This window comes from Lissotriton vulgaris, chromosome 1_1 (genome assembly GCF_964263255.1).
Source record: "Lissotriton vulgaris chromosome 1_1, aLisVul1.2, whole genome shotgun sequence".
NCBI classification, from domain to species: domain Eukaryota; kingdom Metazoa; phylum Chordata; class Amphibia; order Caudata; family Salamandridae; genus Lissotriton; species Lissotriton vulgaris.
Genome location: NC_141685.1, coordinates 1,007,246,310 through 1,007,269,163, shown reverse-complemented (window position 1 = coordinate 1,007,269,163; position 22,854 = coordinate 1,007,246,310). Strand labels below are relative to the sequence as shown.

At 45.1% G+C, this 22,854-nt stretch overlaps 1 protein-coding gene across 1 annotated transcript in view; it reads right to left on the bottom strand.

Annotated features, from left to right (window-relative positions):
• Positions 1 to 2,322: 2,322 nt before the first annotated feature.
• LOC147748397 (uncharacterized) overlaps positions 2,323 to 22,854 on the bottom strand; it is a 34,385-nt gene continuing 13,853 nt past the window's right edge. Inside the window, exons 3-5 of the mRNA XM_086961185.1 lie at positions 22,236 to 22,335; positions 21,237 to 21,345; positions 2,323 to 3,587 (exon numbers count right to left, since the gene is read on the bottom strand). Of these exons, the coding sequence (XP_086817311.1) occupies positions 3,435 to 3,587; positions 21,237 to 21,345; positions 22,236 to 22,335 (362 nt within the window). The 3' untranslated portion in view covers positions 2,323 to 3,434. The remainder of the gene's footprint in view (positions 3,588 to 21,236; positions 21,346 to 22,235; positions 22,336 to 22,854) is intronic.

Here is a 22,854-nt window from a genome sequence, read left to right as displayed (position 1 = left end):
TATCATTACTAGAACTTCCCGGTTACCCTCCACAATGGCAAATTGCCCAGCGAAGTACTCTTGTATAGGGCACATATGGAGCCTGGCTCCGAGTACAATATAGTTGCATAATGCCATCATCCCTAGAAGGTACATCATGGTTCCGAGTTAACCATTGGGCTGAAAAAGAGGCAACAACTGCTTGAATGCCAACACAGTTGATTGGCCTAGGTATTTCTCGTAACTGCGTTCATTGAAGATCCGAGGAAGGACTCAATCTGTTGAAGTTAGAGATGGAACTTGGTAGTAGTTACAGTAAACTGCTGCCTGCTGCTAACCTTGATCAGCCAACTGTCAAAGTAAGGAAAAACCCCCGTGGATACATAGGGACACTAAAAGGAAGTACTTTGAATTGATTGTAATGTCAACTTACCACAAAACAAAGATGCAGAACCAAGCGTGGCATCGTTGGAAGATGCAAGTGCTGATGCCTCTAGAGGCTCTGTCTGCAGTGTCAAGCACGCAATAATTGTTCGCGATGATCTTGCTCTAAGAGGCCATCTCTTTCCCCCTTCATGTACTCCTCTGAAAGAAGCTTTAAAAGCTCTTGCATCCCTGGAATGACGTGAAAGTAGCCAAACATTGTTGGGTATGCGTCTGTTCATAGCTGCCACTACAGCTGCCATTTTGCCAGCAGCGTCAATCGCATTGCTCCCCTTCTTAGGCGGCAGAGCATTGCTTGTAGCTGATTTTACCAAGATATTCCTAGTGACAGAGTGGACAAAGCCGCTTCTGCCTGGCGTCCAGCTCTTCCTGAAGTATTTGCAGGATTGGCACTTCAGATTCCTCAGATTAGGTTGTCAATGAAGCTTTCAGCTTACACAGGATCCTTGGTGTCCACATTTATAATGCCTTTGCGTGTGAGCACTGATGCTCTTGAGGCGGATAATGCTCAACAAGCGCGGGGTGGGAAAGAATGGTACCCTTAGGCAGAGCCTTCCTCAAAACATATGTCTTCTAGCCAACCAGAGCCTGAAGGTAGCAGGGGTCCTGGAAGGGGCAGTATTTTGTGTCTGTGCTCAACGTCCTCCTCATCCTACTGCTCGGACATTCTCAAAGAAACGTCTGGACTGGAAAGTGCCTGGGCTCTGAGATTCTAGAAGGACCAACTTCCTCATATACTTCAGCAGCGAAGAGATCTACTTCTACTAAGAAGTCCTGGGTTTTCGGAGGGTGTCTGCTGGTGTGTCTTATGATGTGCCCAGCGCCTTTCCCTTAAGTGCCTTAGAGTCGTCTTCCGGTGGAAGCCAAGGCAAGACTCATAGGAGGAGGAGTTGTGGTGGTCAGAAGTAAGACACAGATTGCAGACTTCATGATGGTCCAACCATGGTTGTTTGGAGCAGCACTGGGGGCAATGTAAGGAGAATGTCTGTTCCATCAGCCCCTTTCGGTCTGCACTCTTTGGATTTGAAATCCAAAAAAAGGACGTCCCTGAAGGGGGAAGGCCCCAAAGTCCTGGGCATTGAGCAATTGTCATCAGTCCGCTTAAGGGGTCCAGTGAGAGTACTGGAAAGTCATCAAGGCACAGAATGGTCTTCCTGATGCTTCTGACATAATCCAACAACGTGGACTCAAAAACTGTATTAAAAGCATGAAGAACTCTTCAGCCCTCTCGGTGTGCATCTAAACTGAACAGTTGAATAGAAAAAGTTTAACATGGTGTTGGTGCTCATGTGCTTCGTCCACTAAGGCAGGAGTCACAGCTCAATCTCATGACTCTTAATACTTCTATGAGAAACAACTTGCAAACGTCTGAGCCCAGTACTTGATGGCAAGAATTTGCAAAGCTTGTATGTCTAAAACCACATGCTCCGAACATTATTTTCCAGTCACTGTTCTGGGATCCTTACTATGTGACCAAAATACAAACTGCCTGACTGGCTCTGTACTGAATGCTGGGATAGTGTAGCTTCTGCAAGCTTAATTAAAGTGGTGGTGCCAGAATTCTTACATGTGATGATGTACTCTTAGGAACACCAATTTTCAGTTTTGTTTCTCTCTTTAAAGGACTGTTTTGGAGTGGTGATTTCAGTCAACTGTAATATATTAGTTAATTATTTCACTTTAATTGCCTTTGTTAAAAAAACAAATGAAGCCGTTAAGATACACAAAAACATTGCAGATTCCTTTACACAATTGTTTTAAAAATGAAAATGTTATGTAAATGAAATGTGTTCCAAGGCCTTGCACATGCAGAGGCCTTCTACTAATTATCAATATCGGATTAAGAAAAGTCAGACTCAGGAGCTACACTGCCAACAAAAGAAGAAATTAAGAAAAGTCTATGTTTGCTAGTTTATTTGCATTGTCTTTTTGGAATCGTCAGGAGGTTCAGGGATGAATTAACAATGCAATACTACTGGTTAAAATGCAGTTAAACAAACATTTGAACTATACTATTTCAGCAAGACAAACTCAGGGGCCTACCGTGAAAAACAGGGCAGAGACAGACGATATATGTGCACAGCAATATCCACACACCTTAGGAATAATAACCCTCTTACTGGCTTTATTGCTTGTTAGAAACCTAACATTTCAGAGCTGTTATTTTTCTTGTTAAAATAACTCAGGTTTGTGTTGCAGCAACTTCTCATTGTGACTGCAGCTGACAATTACACTGTCCCAACCCAAATAACTGTAGACTGTTAGAGACCTTCAGTGCTCATCTTAATTCAAATTCTTTCTTAGTCGGCTAATTCATGGTCAAGCCGACACAATTTGATCCCTCAACAAAATGAAAGAAAAACAAGCCAAGAACAGGGCTTGTTTAAAAAAAATTAAAATAAAGTTATAATTCGACATCAATCCTGTCTTTCTCATGTTGTTCAATAGGCATAAAAGAAGATCAAAGTAACTCTTTAAATGTTTGTCACTGCAGAAGTAACCTACATCGACAATTAAAAGTTCCAGGATAGCCGGCATTCAACAACATTCATCATAGGAAACCGGCCATAACAGCACGCTTCAATCCTCTTCCACAACAGTGGGAATCCATACATGACAGATTTGCAGCTATCAATTAATCAGTAAAATTATATCCCCAGGGTCTTCCACACTTTGCATTATAGTGGTGATGTTGCTGGGCAATGTCATGGAATGTGTTTGGGAGTACATGCTTAGTGGAAGAGTAAAATAGGAAAGGAATCCCAGTCGACTCATCAAAAAGAAAGCGCTACGCGTGCTTGCGTGCTCCCAGAACGGGTCAAGTCCATTAGGCGGTGCAAATACAACCAGAGGCTCTCACCGATTCACACCTTTACAACCCCTCCAGAGACGAAAACTGGCTGAAACAAGGAGCGGTAGTGAAGATTTGCTCTCCTGTGTAATCACCCCCCTCTTTGGTCTATGTACCACGGGGACAGGCAGATGATGTGCCACGTGCATGAGCAGACCCATCAGTCGAGAAAGCCACTTTCTTCTGTGAAGTGGCATTGCTGCAGAATTTTGATGTGGTGCTCATACATCTTCAAAGCAGGACCCAAGCGGATAGAGAGGCCCGTGAGGACATCTGTTCGCTGCATCAGGAGCAGGGACTTTCCATCTATCTCCTGGGGATAAAAAAGACAGAAGTGTGAAACGAGAAAAAGGACAATTGGAGCTAGAACAGATAGGAAAATAGACAGCAGAATCTAAAAAAAAAAAAGAAAGAAAACACGGACAGAGACAAAAGTAAATGATGGGTGAAAAAAAGAGATAAATCATTCGATTAAGTGCACACAAAAAAGCAAAACAGTGATGGAGTGTAGGCCCGGTAGTCAATTTCGAATATTAAACAGTGAAAAAAACAAAAATGGGACTGCATTCCTCGTTCTTTGTGATCAGTATTCTTTTTTCAGTCCAACACAGCTCAAAACCACATATTGCTCTAGCCAACTAGAAATTCAAGCAGGGGGGCAGGAAAAACATTGTCCAAGACGCCTTATTAGTAATGGGTGCTAAGCTTCCCACCACAATGTCCTTTCAGACTGAACGCAATGCCTTTACCACTAGATCATACCCCACAGAGCTTTCATTTTGTGTTTTTACATGAGGCATATATGGGCCAGATTATTGAGCACTTCACAACGGACAAAGTGGAGAGGACACAAGCGGAGAGCAAAAGGGAAAGAACAATACATTAGCACCAATTGCTTAAATTCACATGAAAGTAAAGAGGCAACTCAAAACTAAGTACAATTAGAGCATATACATAAATAAAATACTTTTGTTAAAGTGAGGTGTGAATGCAAAATACCGAGTAGGGTCTATTAGAGCCAGCTTGTCAAATCCAGCATAGTGAGACAGCACCTCGCAGGCATTCACCGGAATCTGAAATTCTGTTCAACCAGCCATCCGCCAACTCACTCTAGCAACATTCAAATAACCAATGGCAAAAAAATAGGTCTGGCATTGGTCGTCTGCCCTTTTATCTACATCAGTGCTTATTTTGCTTTGTTGTGATTTTTGCAAAAAAATTAATTGGGTTAAAATGGCTGAAAGCCAAAACCATATTTTTGGGCATCATAAAGCACATATTTATATAGTGATTGGCACTGAAGAACCTCTTTAGCTTTGTATGTGCTCCTTGTGAAAGACCAAAATTCCATCACTCACAGTGAAGCGAACCAATGGCTTAAGTGGACTGGCCTATTACCCCATGCTGTAGTGATGGCAAAGAAAATGTGAATGGCACAATAACAGACCAATGGTTGACGAGGGCTGTGCGAAAGCCCCAAGTCCCTATAAGTATGCTATGCAAATTGGTTTAGTAAAATAAAAAAATCTTTACCAAAACAAGACCTACAAAAAAAAGCAGCATCTCTCTGGACTTCCATTTCTTTAATGTCTCTAGTGATGGGTGTGCTTCTTTGTAGACATGATTCCAGACAGGAGGGCTTTAGAGCAGCTGGATATCATCCAGACAGGCAGATTACTCCTCTCACGCAATGGCTCACCTTATAACAGGCAATATGAGCCACCACCGTTGACACTGTGGTTACCTCAACTTCTGTCAATTGATATCTCGCCATCTAATTGCTAATTCAGCATTCTGTTGCAGATGGTGTGGCACACGTATTCAACCAAGCCCTGCTTTTCTTTTTCCTACACCTGTTCCTTCATAACACTTTTAGCTTTTCTCTCTGTGGCAAACAATTATGTAAATAAAAAGGGTAAACAATTTCTGAAAGGTGCAGATCAAAATTGAAGTATGCTGGAGAGGGCACCATCTTTCTAGGAGAGTATGCAGACCCATAAGTGTACAGCACCAGGTACTGGTACGATATAGAGATACCTATAGGGCTACATGTGACCTGTGTGGTTTTGACATTTTCGAGACACGAGAAAAGTATCTATTTAAAAAATAAATAAAAAGGAGGGGGGGATTTTGGAGCTGCCACACTAAACACAAAAAGTGCAGATAATGGGACTGTTAGGGAGACAGGCTGAAACGCTGAAGAAGAAAAGTAGCTAAAGGACTCTAAGGCTACCAGCATTGTTAGGATTTTGCTTTAAAAGCCTCACCTGCCAGAGAGAGCCCGGGTCCCGTTTGACAAGGCTTCACAAGAAGAGCTGGTGCAATCCGTTACCAAATTTGACAAATAATGGGATACTACACGACCCTCCCGCTCTCCACTCTATGCTTCCTGCCCAAGTGCGTACCAAAGCGTTTAATTGCGGCTTGCTTGTTCATTCTACAGATTAATTTTAATAGGGTGGCGGGGCATATCTATTAGACAAATCTGAGCCCTCCTTTGTAAATCGATCCGAAGAGCACGGACTTAGCTACTCAAACAGAAATATTCGAATATATGAATGTCTAAGTTTCGTATATTTCTTGAGCACATTGCTAGGAATAGTAGCCTGTAAAGTTTGAACTAGAAGTAACTTGTTTTATATGAAATTCATTTTAATACAATTCTTTCTAATGAACTAGATTCCTAGTTTCATTCCCACCGATATGTCTTTATAAAATAATTCCAGTATGTCAGCGATACTATGCTTCTAGAGATACAGAGGGTTGCGAGAGATTTGGTTTCAATGACTCTTCGTTGGTTAGGTCTCGCCTTTACCATTCCGCAGGAATGGGAAATGGGGAGAATTCAAGTCGGCAAAATCCACTTCAAACCACGGGCTTTCAGCCGTGGTTTTCTTTAAGTTCACGTGAATCACGTGATTAAACATGCACGCACATCGGCAGCATTTCTCCCGCAGGCTCGCAAAAGGCTCTCCTCTCTCCCCACATCAAAGGCATCAATCACCCTCCCACAGGCTTCCCCAGCGCTGCCCCGCCCCCTGCTTCACAGCCAGGCCATCTGTTCCCTGCCAGACCTCTCACACCTCCGTCACAGCATGCCTGTGTACTTCAAAGGCTTATCACTTTACACGGCCGGCCGCAGGCCGTGCAACCAGAGCACTTCAGTTGGTGTGCAGCCCCCCTCCCAGCACTGCCTTGTTACTCTCGGCAGCCGTGAGTCCCTAAACACTTTTTATATTTAATTAGCAGCAGCAGCATTTCTCCTGCGCCAGGCCACATCAAAGGCTCTGTGCCACTTTCACCCACACAGCAACACTTACAGACACGCAACGCCACTCACACCCACGCAAGCCCACTATCATCCACGCAACACCACACTCACCCACGCAACGCCACTCACTCACTCACCCACGCAACGCCACTTTCACCCACACAGCACCACTTTCAGACACGCCACGCCACTCACACCCACGCAAGCCCACTATCACCCACGCAATGCCACACTCACCCAAGCAACGCCACTCACCCACGCAACGCCACTCACACCCACGCAACGCCACTCACACCCACGCAACGCCACTCACACCCAAGCAACGCCACTCACACCCACGCAACGCCACTCACACCCACGCAACGCCACTCACACCTACGCAACGCCACTCACACCCACGCAACGCCACTCACACCCACGCAACGCCACTCACTCAAAGCCACTCACACACACGCAGTGCCACTTTCACCCACACTGTGCAGTGCACAATAGGTCTCGCAGTAGGAAAGTTGGAGCTATTGGTTTTGTAAATGACAAAGCCCTTTATGTTTTTAAAATGAAAACAAAAATAAAAGGCATTGTTATTTGCAATTGTAATAGCTCCAACTTTCCTACTGCGAGACCTATTGGCAACGCCAGTGCTTGTTAATAAGGGACCTAGGGAGACACAACCTCCTGGTAGATTTTTTATCATCAGAACAAAAACATCTCTTTAACCCACACCTCTCACTTAACACCAGAACTAGCCCCACCCCGCGCTATTTGAACACGCACCCAATACTGCCACAACATTTCACCTCATGCCAAGACTATCCATGACTTCTACTCTTTTAAGACCCATCTGGGTTTTACTAAAGATACTGGCAAATAGCCAAAACGCCTAGTCTACTATGGTACAATACCCATTTATAAACCAGATTAAGATAGGACATCACAGCTTCCAGAGTTGAGAGAATGTGTTCCTTAACTTGGATACGATAAGCTAGATCTTCATAGCTCAATAAAAGCCACTGCTTCTGTAGCCACAGATCAAATGTTGATACCTCTTATTTGTCCAATAGCAGTGGTTGTTAACCTGTGGTCCAAAGAGTCCTGGGATCCACAAGCCCTACTTAAGGGGTCCACAGCTCTTTTACAAAATTATTAAAACTAATACATTCAAATTAACAAACTATATGCAAATATGGATGCGAAATTGAAAAGTAGAAAACTTTTTCTATATTTGATTGAAAATGGAACAACATTTTCAATATTTTAGCAATTGTTTAGTGGATACTGGTCTTCACATTTTGTATATAGTTTCAAATCATAGAAATTGCTTAGGCTTGGCGTCCTAGGCTTCCAGTAATGACTCAGTGGGGGTTCCCTTGATTCCAGTTTCAGTGGTGGTCCATAGCAATCAAAAGGTTAAGAACCAATGTCCTATACTGAGCATATTTCCAGCTTAGGTGCAGCAGGAGAAGTAAAGTGATCCTGCACCCCTGATAAGAGTAACAGATATACAGGGTCTGCTGGGCATCTCAGTAAAATCATCTCCCCAATACCTGTGTAACTCCCTCAAAGGCTACAGATTGAAAACCTGCTAATTTTGGAGTCTCGTAAAATACGCATTACAGAACTTCTCTCCACTTCCACTCCAAGAAATGTGCGTGATACGTAAGCTATGTAATCTAGCCGGGACATAATTTTATCTATATAGAATCTTAGACAATGCCTCCCAGCTTTAGCTGTGCCTTGATAGGTTGGTCAACCTCCAGCATCCATTCTCCCATTGTTTATTATCTAAGTTTATATCCAGCTCTTTACTCCACTGCAGCTCAAAGGGAAATTTGCTTTGTAATGGCAGAGCTTTAATAATGTTGTAAAGCTCAGATATCACGTGAGCAGCAGAGCTGTGTGTCAGGAGTTCCTCAAATGGGGATGAGGAAGGCCACTCATAGCTTTATCTTGGTCCTCCTGCGGTAGTGGCCATTGCAGCAGTTGGAAGCAGTGGAATCTTTCAGTGTCTGGAAGAATAAAGGCTCTACAAAGGCTGTCAAACAGTTTAATTTTCACCCATATCAAACAAGCGATACAGCCGGAAATAGCAACCAACTTCCCAAGCCTCGAAGTGAGCCCCTGCATGGCTGGAGTAAAGTCAGTGTTACCCATCAGTGTAGTGAGATTTTTATTTTTATTTATACTCATTTGTAAGGTGCAACAAATCATCCCCAGGGGGGATCTCTCGGAGCCTGAGAAGAAGACACCAATGAGCAGTATAATCTTAAAACAGCCCGGTCTTAAGCATTTTCTTGAATTGAGAGAGGTCGGTACAGGCCCGGATCTCCTCAGGGAGACTGTTCCAGTGGCAGGGGGCAAGATGTTAAAATGCCCGACCACCCATTTTGACCTTATTTATTCTCCGCGTGCAGAGAAGATTGCGATTACTAGATCTCGGCTGACGCTTGGGTCGATACAATTCAAGTTTATTTTTTAAATAGGCTGGGCCATTCCCCTGGAGAGACTTAAAGACCGTTCATCACAGCTTGAAAATTACTTGTTTCCTACTAGGAAGCCAGTGTAGTTGGTGTAGGAGAGGTAAAGAAGGTGTGCACGCCGGTTTATTGAGGGCGAGGCGGGCTGCTGTGTTTTGCACCACCGGCAATTTTGATAACAGGTCTTCCCTTATTACAACCAGTAGAGAGTTGCCATAATCCAGTCGACTGACCAAGAGCGACTGAATGAGGGTGGGATCCCAGGGAATAGCTTTCTAAGCATCCGCATTGTTCCGAACAGGTGCCCGACAACGCCTTCACCTGTTTCTCCATCGACAGCTTATTATCGATTCTAATGCCTAGATTCTTAGCCCAGTTTTTTGAGGAGGGCGCCTCTCCTAGTTCTGATGGCCACCAGTCAGGGGTCCACAATTCCTCAGCCTTACCAAACAGCAGTATCTCTGTTTTGATGGAATTAAGCTGAAGTTGTTCCTCATCCATCTTGCTATATTGGACATACAGTTTTTAAACTTTAATTTGGTTGCTGCAGTGTCTTCCTCTATAGGGACTATCACCTGCATGTCGTTAGCATACAATATGGTCTCAAACCCACAGCCTTTGATCACTCTGGCCAAGGGGGCCACATATACATTAAACAAGGTGGGACTTAGAATGGATCCCTGTGGGACTCCCCTATCCACCAGAGTGGTTTGTGACAAAGGAATCCAGCTGAATGCATTGTGTTCTGTCGAACAGATAGCTTTGAATCCATTTAAATGCCAAGCCTCTGACACCAATCTCTTGCAGCCTATCCAGAAGGATACGATGAGAGATGGTGTCAAAGGCTGCCGACAGATCAAGGATGACTAACCTCGCTGAGGTCCCCTTGTCCAATGACATCCTTATGGTGTCGGTGACCTCCAGCAGTGCAGCCTCTGTGCTAGAAGAATCACGGAAGCCGGACTGGGATGAGTCCTGTAGGTTATTTTGTTCCAGGTAGCAAGAAAGATGCCGATTAATTTGTGTCTCCATGATCTTTGAGCAGCACGGGAGGAGAGATATCGGCCTATAGTTTTGTCAATCGTGGGATCAGCTAGCGCCTTTTTGAGCAGTGGTTTAATGCATGCGCTTTTCCACTTTGGAGGAAACGAAGCTGTGTCTAACGAGATGTTGTTGCAGCAACCACATCAGCTAAGACCGGGCTAAGTTCTGACATAACGACAGGAGGTAACGGGTCTAGTGTTGATCCTAATTTCACGTGACTTAATAAGGAGCCCACTTGCTTACCCGTGATATCAGGGAAAAATTATAGGCTAAGAGGGCATTGATTCTCCTGAGGAGGGGCTCCCGCATGATCTACCTCCTCAGGCCCAAAAGGAGCGATAGATTATGTAAAGTGACCTGCGAGGTCCTCACAACTCCTGGGTGGATGGCGGCAGCAGGTTACTGGCCCTTGGGTTCGTAAATTCCTTCAGAATCTTAAAAAGCTCCCTCGAGGAGTTCTTCGCTTCCGTAATATGGGAGCCTAGATGTGCTCTTCTGGCTGCATTACAGCTATTTAAATAAGCTCTATGTGGCATTCAATAGAGCGATTCATTTAGTTCAGATTTTGATTTCCTCCATTTCCTTTCCTTGACCCTGCATAGGGTCTTTTCTCTCTTGAGAGTGTCTGAATACCAAGGAGCTTAAGCTGCCCGGTCCTGATTTTTTACCCTCTTAAGTGGAGCGATGGAGTCTAGGGCCTCTGATATTGAAGCCTCAAACCTCCCCAAGGATGTATCACATTCTTCGCAGTTTGTAAACGCCAGAGCGATGTAAACTCGACTAAAGGAGGAAGATGTCACCTTTTTCCGCGATCTGAGGAAGTCTTTACAGACTTGCGAGTGGGCGTCGGTTTGGTGAGCGCCCAGGAAAGACTTAGCACCGAATGGTCCGCCCAACCTAATATCTGATGGGGTTCTACTACTAATTCCGGTAGTTAAACTCCTCTCAACTCTTACATTACTTCAGCCTCTCAAAGCGATCACCAGAAATGGAGATGCAGATTGTCTCCCCTACATAATGTAGGTATAAATGGTGCTCCTCCAAGGGGGTGGTCAGTTAGATAGGAGTCTAAAAAACATTACAATTGGTCTCTCCCTGTGACCGCCTCTGCCAAAACAAAGCTGGGATGCTTGATAATAATGAAGGATATGGGTACATCCCAAAACCCTTATCGCAGGCTGCTTGTACAGCGCAGAGCTCAGCCTTTTTCCTTCCCAGATGAAGTTACAAAGGTCCTGCAGGTACTAAGACGCAGCACCTAGAAAACACAGGACGCTTGACAAAAGCACCATTTTCAGAGCTACTAAGTGTCCCACCCCCAATAACAATGGGTATGCCAATTTGAAAGCCCCACTGAAACCATCCTTAAGCAAGACCTCCAAATTCTCAGCTAAACATCTGAAGTTCAAGGTCAGCTAGATTCTCAGACATCTAATGGCAGAAGTTGTCCACTGACAGAGTAATAGGATTCTTCATTTCCCTCAGGAGACATGCGCTTCCAGATAAAATCAGCTCTTCAGACTTGCTCCCGTTGATTTGGAAGCCTGCTATTGCCTGGAATTCCACTAATTTCAATATCAATGGGTTCAGGTATTGCTATGGTGCCAGTTTAACCATTAAAAAGGTCACCCCGAACTTGAAGACAGCATATTCAAATGTATTAAACATTATGGAGGTTTCTCTTAGCTTCTGTCGTGGAGGTTTATGGATGAGCGCGAGAAGAAGAGTCAAGTCAAGTCAGAGAATTTATATAGCGCACTACATACCCAGAGGGTTTCAAGGCGCTTAGAAAGGGGAGGAGGATTACTTGTCAAATATCCACGTTTTAAGTTGCTTTCTGAATGCAAGGTGGTTCTGAGTGAGGCGAAGGTAAGCGGGGAGTGAGTTCCATGTTTTAGCAGCCAGGTATGAGAAGGATCTGCCTCCCATGGTGGTCTTGTTGATGCGAGGTACAGTGGCGAGGGCTTGGCTGGAAGAACGTAGTTGGCGGGAGGGGGTGTAGAAGGACAGTCGTGAGTTGAGGCATTCTGGTCCGATGTCGTAGAGTGATTTGTGTGCGTGGGTTAGCAGTCGGAAAGTGATCCTCTTATTGACGGGCAGCCAGTGGAGGTTTTTAAGGTGACCAGAGATGTGTTCATTGCGTGGGATGTCCAATATGATCCTGGCTGAGGCGTTTTGGATTCGTTGGAGTTTTTTCTGGAGTTTAGCGGTAGTGCCTGCGTAGAGGGTGTTTCCGTAGTCCAGTCGGCTTGTGACCAGAGCATGGGTGACTGTTTTCCTTGTTTCGGTGGGGATCCAGCGAAATGTTTTTCTGAGCATGCGAAGGATGTTGAAGCAGGAAGAGGATACGGCGCTGACTTGTCTGTTCATTGAGAGTGAAGAATCCAGGATGACGCCTAAGTTCCGTGTGTGGTCAGTCGGGATGGGTGCTTTTCCGAGGGCTTCAGGCCACCAGGAGTCGTCCCATGCAGAGGGGGAAGTACCTAAGATGAGGACTTCAGTTTTGTCTGAGTTCAGTTTCAGACGGCTTTGTTTCATCCATTCGGCAACTTCTTTCATTCCTTCGTGTAGGTTAGTTTTGGCGGTGCTGGGGTCATTGGTGAGAGAAAGGATTAGTTGAGTGTCATCAGCGTAAGAGATGATGTTGAGGTTGTGTTGGCGGGCGATGGCCGCGAGGGGGCTCATGTATACGTTGAAGAGGGTGGGGCTGAGTGAGGATCCTTGTGGTACGCCACAGATGACTTCAGTGGCCTCGGACTTGAAAGGTGGGAGGCGGACTCTCTGGGTTCTTCCGGTGAGGAACGAGGTGATCCATTCAAGTGCTTTTCCTTGGATTCCGATGTTATTGAGGCGTTGTAAAAGGGTGCTGTGGCAGACTGTGTCGAATGCTGCAGAGAGGTCGAGGAGGATGAGGGCGACTGTGTCTCCATTGTCCAGTAGAGTTCGAATGTCGTCTGTTGCTGCGATGAGGGCGGTCTCAGTGCTGTGTTTTGCTCGGAAGCCAGATTGTGAGGAGTCGAGGGATTTGTTGGCTTCGAGGAAGGCGGCGAGCTGGTTGTTGACAGCTTTCTCGATGACTTTGGCCGGGAATGGAAGGAGCGAGATGGGGCGGTAATTTTTGAGTTCGGTGGGGTCCGCTGTGGGTTTTTTCAGAAGGGCGGTGAGTTCAGCGTGTTTCCAGTCTTCCGGGAAGGTGGCGGAGTTGAAGGAGCAGTTGATGACGTCTCGGAGGTGTGGTGCTATGACGGAGTCTGCTTTGTTGAAGATGTGGTGAGGACATGGGTCTGTGGGGGATCCTGAGTGGATGGAGTTCATTAGGCGGATGGTGTCCTCAGTGGAGATTGGGTTCCAGTCGTTAAGGGTGTTCAAGGGGGGAGAATGTTCAGCAGATGGTTGGGTGGGTTGGTTTCCGGGTTGGTTGCCGAAGCTGTTGTGGATGTCTGCAATCTTGTTGTGGAAGAATGAGGCTAGGGAGTCGCAGAGGGCTTGAGAGGGGGTGATGTCGTTGGAGTTGGCCGAGGGATTGGAAAATTCCTTGACGATGTTGAAAAGTTCCTTGCTGTTGTGGGCGTTGTTGTCAAGTCGATCCTTGAATGCTGTTTTCTTGGCCTTTCGGATTAGTTGGTGGTGAGTGCGGGTGGCGTTTTTGAAGGCGTCCCTGGTGCTGGTGTTTGGGTCTTTTTTCCAGGCCTTTTCAAGGGAGCGGCAGAGTTTCTTGGACTTCTTAAGATCATCGTTGAACCATGAGGCCTTTTTGCTGCCAGGTTTGCTTTGACGTTTTTTCAGTGGTGCTAAGGTGTCGGCGGTGTTGGATAACCATAGGGTGAGGTTGGCGGCGGCTTCGTTTGCGTTAGAAGAGTGGGCTGGGGTGTTTAGAAGGAGCGATGCGGAGATCTGGTCCGTGGTGATTTTGTTCCAGTTTCTTTGCAGAGTTGGTTGGGGGTGGTTGGTGGGTTTTGGCTTGTTGTAGGTGAAGTGAACGCAGCTGTGGTCAGTCCAGAGGAGATCCGTAGTGTGGCTGAAGGAGACATGATTGCTGGAGGTGAAGATGGGGTCGAGTGTGTGACCCGCGATGTGGGTGGGGGAAGTGACCAGTTGTTTAAGTCCGAGGTTGGCGAGGTTGTCTAAGAGGGTGGCGGTGTTGCGGTCGTTGATCTTTTCAAGGTGAAAGTTGAGGTCTCCCAGAAGGATGTATTCTTTGGAGGGGAGTGCGTGTGGAGTGATGAAGTCCGTGATGTCTTCACTGAATTTTGCGCGGGGTCCTGGTGGTCTGTAGAGGAGGGTGCCTCTGAGTGTGGTCTTGGGGTCGATGTGGATTTGGAAGTGAAGGTGTTCGGAGTTGGCGAGGTTGGCGTCAGAGCTGGTTGAGATGCGGATTGATTTCTTATGGACGATAGCGATTCCTCCTCCTGTGTGGCTGGTACGGTCTTTGCGAGTGATCTTATAATCATCGGGGATGGCAATGGTGATGTCTGGTGCGGAGAAAGCGTTCATCCATGTTTCCGTTAGGAAGGCGATGTCTGGAGAGATGGTGTCTAGTAGATTCCATAGGTCAATGGCGTGTCTGTGGACCGAGCGGGTGTTGAGAAGGATGCATTGTAGGTGGTTGGGGTCGAGAGTCTGTGTTGTGGTCGTAGTGGAGATGTTGTCGGTGCCGAAGAATTTGCAGGAGTAGCAAGAGAAAGGTCCATGGGTTTGTCCTGGAGCGGCTTGGACGCAGTTGGGGGCGCGACCGGGGTTGAGGGCTAGGAGGGTGGCGGCATCGTAGGTAATGCGGGAGGGCTGGGCAGCGCGAGGGACAGGGGGTCTGGCGCTGGGCGCGGTCCAGGCGCGGACGGGCTTACCTTTGGTGCACCTTCGGCGCGGGTTGGGCGCGGTCGCTGCGCGTGAACGCTGCGCGCGGAAGTAACTGTCATATATGGATGGTGGAGGGGGAGGGGCGAGGGCGTCTCAGCTGGGAGGCGGGGCGGGCTTCTGACGACGACAACAACAAACAAAATGGAGGCGGAGGGGGGAGCACAGCAAACACGCAAAGCAGAGTCAAATAAACCCTAAATGCTGAATTAAAATGCAAGTAAGCGCAGCGACGATCAGGCAGGTAGCAGGCACAAACAATAATGCAGTTGTGTGAGTCAAAGCGGCACAGCGCGCAAACAGTCTTGATTCAGCTAAATAAAATAATCAAAAGTGCAAGTGAGCTCAGCGGCGATCAGGCAGGCAGCAGGCACAAATAGGTAGCAGTTCTTGAAAGCAAAGCGCCACAACAATACCAGATATCACAGAAGGACACTGGGGAGCGACCACTCAGCTCGAGGGAGAGGAGCGAGTCACGGCGTCTTCGGGTAGTGAAGCGCTGTTCTAGTAAGTGGGAGGGCGTCTCAGCTGGGAGGCGGGGCGGGCTTCTGACGACGACAACAACAAACAAAATGGAGGCGGAGGGGGGAGCACAGCAAACACGCAAAGCAGAGTCAAATAAACCCTAAATGCTGAATTAAAATGCAAGTAAGCGCAGCGACGATCAGGCAGGTAGCAGTATCCACCATATTCCCCTAGGCTTGCTTTTGATATTTGGTAACTGATCACAACCCCTAAACATTTGGCTGTATCTGGAAGGTTAAGGTATTCCTTACATATTACTAACAGAATTCCCCTCCTGTATAAAGCTAGTCGGACCAATTAATGTGCATGGATCAGGGAAGGCATCATCCTACCCAATGTGTTGGTCATGACTTTAGTAAAAATCTTGACATCCAAAATGTTTATGGAAATAGGTCAAAAAAGGGGGGGGGGGCACTGAATAGTGCGTATTCTCTGTTTAAGCATCGAAGATATTGCTGCCTCTTCCATCGAAGAGGTGTCACACAATGGTCTCTCCATTATTCTGTTGGAAGGTGCAGCATCTGTTGGGCAAATGTCTTAAAGAACATGGCCTTGAAGCGACCTGGGGCCTCAGCTTATCCGGAACAGCTTTGAGGAAGTCCTGATCCTGATGGATATGGGGATGTTATTTCAGATCTTGGGTGCATAAACGGATAGGCATGTTTTCTTGTTTTTTATACTTTACACTTCCTAGTCTGTGTTCTGATAGTGCCCTGGCTGCGGGTGTGCTAAGAATCAACAGAAATACTGCCGGTCTGCAATGTATATCAGGGTGCTGGTTGTGATGGCTTTCTAAATGAAGCAGCTGGTATGAAGATAGTGTGGGCTGGCAAAGGGAGCCATTGGAGTTCCAAAGCGGAGTGGGTAATGTGATTGAGTTTCTTCAGACCCTGGATCACGAGCTGCAGTGGGTAGGGGCGTCAGTGTGAAGTCAGGGAGACCACGGAGTAGGTCCTTACCACCATCCAGACTTGAGAGTACAGGGGCTTGAACAGAAGTCCTAAAGTCGCTTTCTAGAAGAAAGCTTTCCAGAAAAAACGGTCCGACTTTCTTTATAAAAGAGAGCTGGTACCAAACACTTTTTTTGGCAATGTGTCCTTAAGGGAGTGGTTGGAATCCAGGGTGAATCCAACTGATTTGGCAGTCGGACAGAGTCGGTGTTTGAAGCAGTCAAAGTTCGGGTCATTGAGCCAGGTTTGTATGCTTGTTTTCTGTTCTTGGCAGACAATAGGAATGCTATCTTGCTTGGGTTAAAACTGAGTTGGTCACTGGACATTAAGGTACGGATGAATTGCAAGCAGTGTTTGATGCATTGGAAATTTCCAAGTAGACGTCTTCATCATCAGCATATCGTGTCTCTTGATGCTGTTATCCTTGAGCAGAGCACCAAGCGGCTTCATGTAAAGGTTAATGATGACAAGAGACAGTATGGAACCATGAGGGACTCGCATGTGATAGGGATCTTTTGTGACCTGGAGGTGCGTGCCCATATGGACAAACTGGTATTGGTTGGAAAGTTAGGATAACTATATATAGGGAAGAGGGTGTGGCCCAACGGCTAGGGGGGCCGACTTTGAAGCCGGGGAACAAGGTAAGGGTCTGGCGGAAGGCTCAAACATCCTGCAATTCTGGGCAAATCAATGAATCTTCCCATGCCTGAAAGAAAATTAATGTGTTAGTCTGTAATGCAACTGGTGCTTATGTAAAGCATTCGGATAACTTAGGATCAAGTTCGCGCTATATAAAACTGCAACAATTTTTTTTGAAGGGCACTGCCAGTGAAGCCCATTCAAAACTTCAGGGTGCCCATGATGGTGGGATGATCGAATGTTTTTAAGACAGCCGAGCGGTACCCAAATATCAGTAGGCAGGGGCCATCTTCAGGTGTGGTCAAAAGGGCATAATCTATGATGCGTGCTTTGGTCTATTATAAGGGATTTTCTGTCCCACATATTCTCTCTCAATGATCGCCTCTTAATTCTGGAAGAAATGGACTCTAGATCAGTGGGAGAGTTCCTTGAGGGGTGCCACACTAAGTCCTGTATCGATCCTGAAAGAAGCGGTAAGCTGATCCAGCACATATCAATCCAAGTGGTCTCCTTGACCGAGACAGCTGTCCCAAATACATGCATTATTCCTCCTAGATCAGTTTAAGAACTTCATACACTCCTTGAAAGATTAAATTCTGCTCCTTCAGCTGTAGTATAGGTACTTAGTGAATGAAAACTGATCTAGGAGGAATAACGTACATATTTGCAGACAGCCGACTCTCACAAGTAGACTGTTTGGATTCATCACAGGGGTTAGTTAACATGATCATCCAAGTTCTCCTCCATCAGAGCCCAAAATAAGGTACACTTTTCAAATCTCTGTTAGGTCCAGCTTCAGATAAACGTTGGCAGACATAAGCTTGCATGAAGCTCTGTAAAAACCTGGAGCTAGCAAGAAGCTCCTGGTGAAGATACCATCAAAGCTCCTGACAGGGCCCACCAGGTCTCAGGGTCCTTGCTCAAACAGGTTTCGTACCACGCCCTCCTGTCATACTGAGAAATATTCTGTCTCTCAGTGGCTTATCAGACAAGAATCCTTCGTTCCAGTTTAGAGTCCTGCCGCACAGCATACTTGCTTCAGCTCTCCACCATCTCCTGTTTACATCTTACAAGACCTCTCCAGGAGAACTACGGCCAGCCCACTGTCCTTCCGGGCTCCACCTCACTGCCCCAGAAAGCAAGACACTCAGTCTGGTGCCCTGCAGGTGCTAGTTCAGCAGCCAGACAGGAGCTCATGCCACAGCCACCACCATGTGCAAAGCCACCTCTCAGCCACGAGATCTGCACTTTAATAATAAACCTTGTCCCAGACAAGCTGCTGTCCAGTAAGATTCTGTGCCACTTACCTGGGCAATCAATATACCTAATCCCGATAGGATTTTTAATAATTAATCAAGGACGCTGGTGGCATTTGTATAGCATGACCTAGAATAAAGATAGTAGATCACTATACTTGGTCTAGGACAAAGATACGATGAACAAGGGATTAGCCAGGTAGCTGGTTTCTGAAAGCAAAACAAGACTATTGCTGCATCAGGAATCAATGTATTTTTACTTTAAAGAGCGTGTCTAATGGTATATTGGCTGCGGGTCTGCAGAAAGCCACACAGATGGCACGTTTCCAGGCCACATATGCCAGGTTGCTGGTCGTAATGGCTTTGAAGATGATGCACCTGGTTTTGGTTTTAAAGATGGTACAGGCTAGCAAGTAATTGGAGTGCTATCATGTTTGACGCAGTAACATTGCTTCCGACACTTGAGAAGGCATGATTCTGTAGGATAACATTAAGAGGACTCTGGGAGGATGTGGAGCACGACGGCTTCACCATCCAGATACACAGCTATAGGTGCTCGAACTTCAGTACAGTGAGCTCATAAGAGACATTATTCTAAGGAATGTATTTCTTGGGGGGGGGGGGGTGATTTGGGAGGGGGCGCTGAACATGGGGTCCTGTTTATGTGGAGAGCGCAATCTCACTGAATGTAGAATGAAGGAACACGTAGCATTTGGAAATGTGTACTATGGGCATTCAAAATAAACTTCTAATCCCTTGCCTGTGGATGATGGTTTCTCACAATACCTGCCAAACTCAAATTGTGGATCCACTGTCCTAATGAGGGCAGACTAGCACAGTGTGTGGTAGGTGGGGACCTATTTAACTTTGAGTCCAACACCACACTGAAGTCACCTCCCATAATCACATCCTCCCAACAAAGCTCTTCACCTCCAGGAAAAGAATAAAGAATAATTCTCGGTTTTTATGTGGACCATAAATAGAAACGGGAGTAATAGTTTTGCCCTGGAGCAGCCATTTAAGGCTGAGAAACTTCCCTACACCTAGGACACCTTCCTATAGAAACCTCTGCCTTACTCAGTTGGCACTTATTTGTCTCGTCAGTTGTAAAAATGAATTTGGACCGATACAGCTTAGATTTCAGCCCTTCATTAGCCTATACCACTAAATGGGGTTTACTGTAGAACGGTGACCTGTGTGTTTGGAATATAGTTATTTCAAGAGCGATTTGTACTACATTTGTGATTTAAGTACCTGATTTCCAGGGACACAAAATTAAGTGTGGGCATCAGACGAAAAAAGGTGACATATGGAAAGAAATCAAACCCCTCATCTCCTCAGAATGGCTGTGGACCATGAGAACAACCCCCACACACACTTGCCCCCTAGCAACACAGCCCAACCCTATAACTGCGCCACCTTTCCCCTGGCCCACACAACAACCAACCCTTAGAAATAGTTACAGTACGAGAACGGTAAACGTCGATTTGGTTTAATCAAATTAGTTTTTGCGTGGATTCAAATCTTTTATACTGTAGTGCATACACTACATTTTTACCTTCTGGGTCTTGGGTTGTTGGATTAATAATCAGGACACTTGCGTACAGATCAGTAATTATGTGACCCAAAAAAGGCCCAATGGTAGATAGGGAAAATAGAATATAAAAATGTTAGGGGAGGTGGTAGTTCTGCCCATTTATTATGAATTTAAGCCCAAATAAATAAGAACAAACTAGTTAAAAATAAAAGGTTTGTACGGATTATGACTAACTGGAAAGAAACAATTTGGCTGGTATAACTGTTGACCAGATTTAGAATGTTGCCATCTTTGATATTAAAAAAAAAAGTAATTGCTCTAAATACAGTAAGTATTAAGGTGGGTGTGATTGACCCCCACAGCGCAGTAGAAGCAGTACTTCACAAACTTTTTAGCAACCACAATACGCTTTTTAGAACAATCATTCGCAACCCACCTAACTTTAAGGGACGTGAAGCAGCGAGATTTTTTAAATCTAACTATAGTATTGTGTGGTCACTTACAGACAGCACATTTTCCATTCAAATGGCCACTAACTTTGCACAGGCAGTCGTGTTTCATTGAAAAAAACATTTAGCACAGACTTGATAATGTGTGGAAATCGGGTTTCTGCAAGTCTTTCATTGGTGCATCACTACGCAAAGTGTCTTTTCAAGCACATTTCAAAATTACAAACATTTTTGCTTTCCTAACTACTGAATGCGTACAATTATTTTAAAGGTAATTAATTGTGTGTTACAAAAAGCACAGGTCCTGCATGTCGTTACTTTCACACTCCCTGTACTCCAGCCAAATTGCCACATAAGTCCCTTTAAAAAAACTTCGCTCATTTCGAAGTGAGAAAAAGAAAAGTAAACACTGATCCCCATGTTTAAAGAATAAGCGGTAACTTGTCAGACGACATAGCCTGACATTTGACCTCTGTCTTTGATCCCCTGGCAAATGTGACAAGATAAATATAGAATTTAAAGGCATCTTTATCTATTGTTTTTACTTTTGCAACCCACCAAAATTAGGTTGAGGCCCATAGTTTGGAATCATTGCAGTAGAGCATTTTACATTAGCACACCCCTATTAGTGGACCCAACTGTTGTAATGTTTTCCAAATAATAATATAAACTTCAGCACTTTAATATATAAAAGGGGTATGCGGCTCATCACACTAGTTTGTGTCACATTTCTAATAAAATGTACAGTTCGTTGAAAAGAAAAATGTGGCCTTTGTGTTTGTCTAATGCAAAATAAGGACAGTTTTTACTTGCATGAAAACTTTCTTCCTTTAACTTTTCTGCACAATCAAGTCATTTAAAAGCATGCAGGGTGCAGTTATTTATCAGTATTTGTGCGGGTTATACGGTTTAAATCCCTATGAATAACTGTCAAAGCTGTTTCCATCTAACCTTTGCACTCACCTGTTCTTGGAAGGCAGAAGCCTGTTCAGCAAAGCCAGCATCGGTAAAGTATTGCACCACATCCATGACCGACCAGCACACAGGGTCAGATGGCTTCTTGTTCACAGAACTGCAGGGAAGAAAACAGAACATATCGAATCAGAGGAAGCACTGCACCAAACGATTACTATATCAACCCCTTCCTTGCCCAATCCATTACTCTAAGCCACAGTAATTATGTGGAAGGGTTGAAAAACATATATAGCATGGAAAGGAAAATGATGCAGTAGAACGTGGCACAATCTGTAGCAGTATTGTTTTAATATTTTAACAACTCCATACTGACTGGACACAGTTGCACCTCTCTAATACGAGTTTAGAACCAGTAATCTGAGAGAGAGATCTGGTGCAATAAACTATGCAAACAACCTGCTGCTGAATGGAACTACATGAGGTGCTTTTTTGTTGAGTAACTTAAGGCCATTTAACATAGACAATGTTCTTGGTGAAATTTCCAAATTAAGCAGTAGGTGCCGGATTATTTTACAAATACATGATTGTGCACAAAACGCAGCACCCGCAGAATTGCATAATCCCTGTCTCTCTGTACACTCTCCTTTCAAAAAGGAATCAAAATGATGGGGAATACTTTCATTGCGAATGGCCGATGTAAATACTGCTTCAAATTGACCGATGCAGCAAATGAAGACCAGCATAGACTAAAAGAACCGACTGGAAAGCAGACCACAACCACCAGGGATAAATGCCAGTGACTGAGGAGAATAAAAATGAGTAATAATGAGAACATGTAAATCAAAAGTGGAGCAAAAGTAGTAGGATCCTGCTATAACAACAAGGAACTGTGAATATAAATCGTTGAAAAGAAACCAGCACACGATTGAAGCAATCAATCCTCAAGGAAAAAGGTCTACATTGCTAGTGAGAGTGAGCACAAGCAGGCCTAAGTTTCTATCAGCAGTACTTTTAGGTACGCAATGATGTTACTAAAAAGCTACGTACATTTTCTTGTAACTGGTTCTATCCATTGTCAGGACCATTGGTGTTACTGGAGACACACGGATAGGTAAGTGCGGCTCCACTCCTTCAATTCCGAGAGAAGCTAAAAAGAAGCAGAACATAAATCATCAGTTTCGTCGCGCAATGAACAATTTACATTACTCTTACTAAAATTATATAAGTGCAATCTTTATCCAACTATGTAAGAGGGAAACTATTACTCCCACTGTCTCAATTGCTGCAGCCAATTTTCAGATCTTGCTAATCAACACTGGGATTTTCCATTAATATTCCCCTCGCCCTAAAAGGACAGTGGTCTCAGATGCACTCATACTGTTACAGTTTACTAGCATGCATGTCCCACTATGTCCCCCCTGAAGAAAAAATGTGAGGTTACTCAGCTACTGCATTCTGAGGTATCACTCATTGACTAGTTTCTCCTCCTTACAATGCCTCCACTTGAATCTTAAGTGGAAAAGAGAAAGACAGTTCCCTGTGAGACGGACTGCCCGTCCCAGCAAATATCAGGGCAGCTCTTGCAGACCTTCTGTCAGTGCTGAGTGAGTGATGGTGAACAGAAATGTACATTTCTCAAGATTACTTCTTAAATTTAAACCGAAGA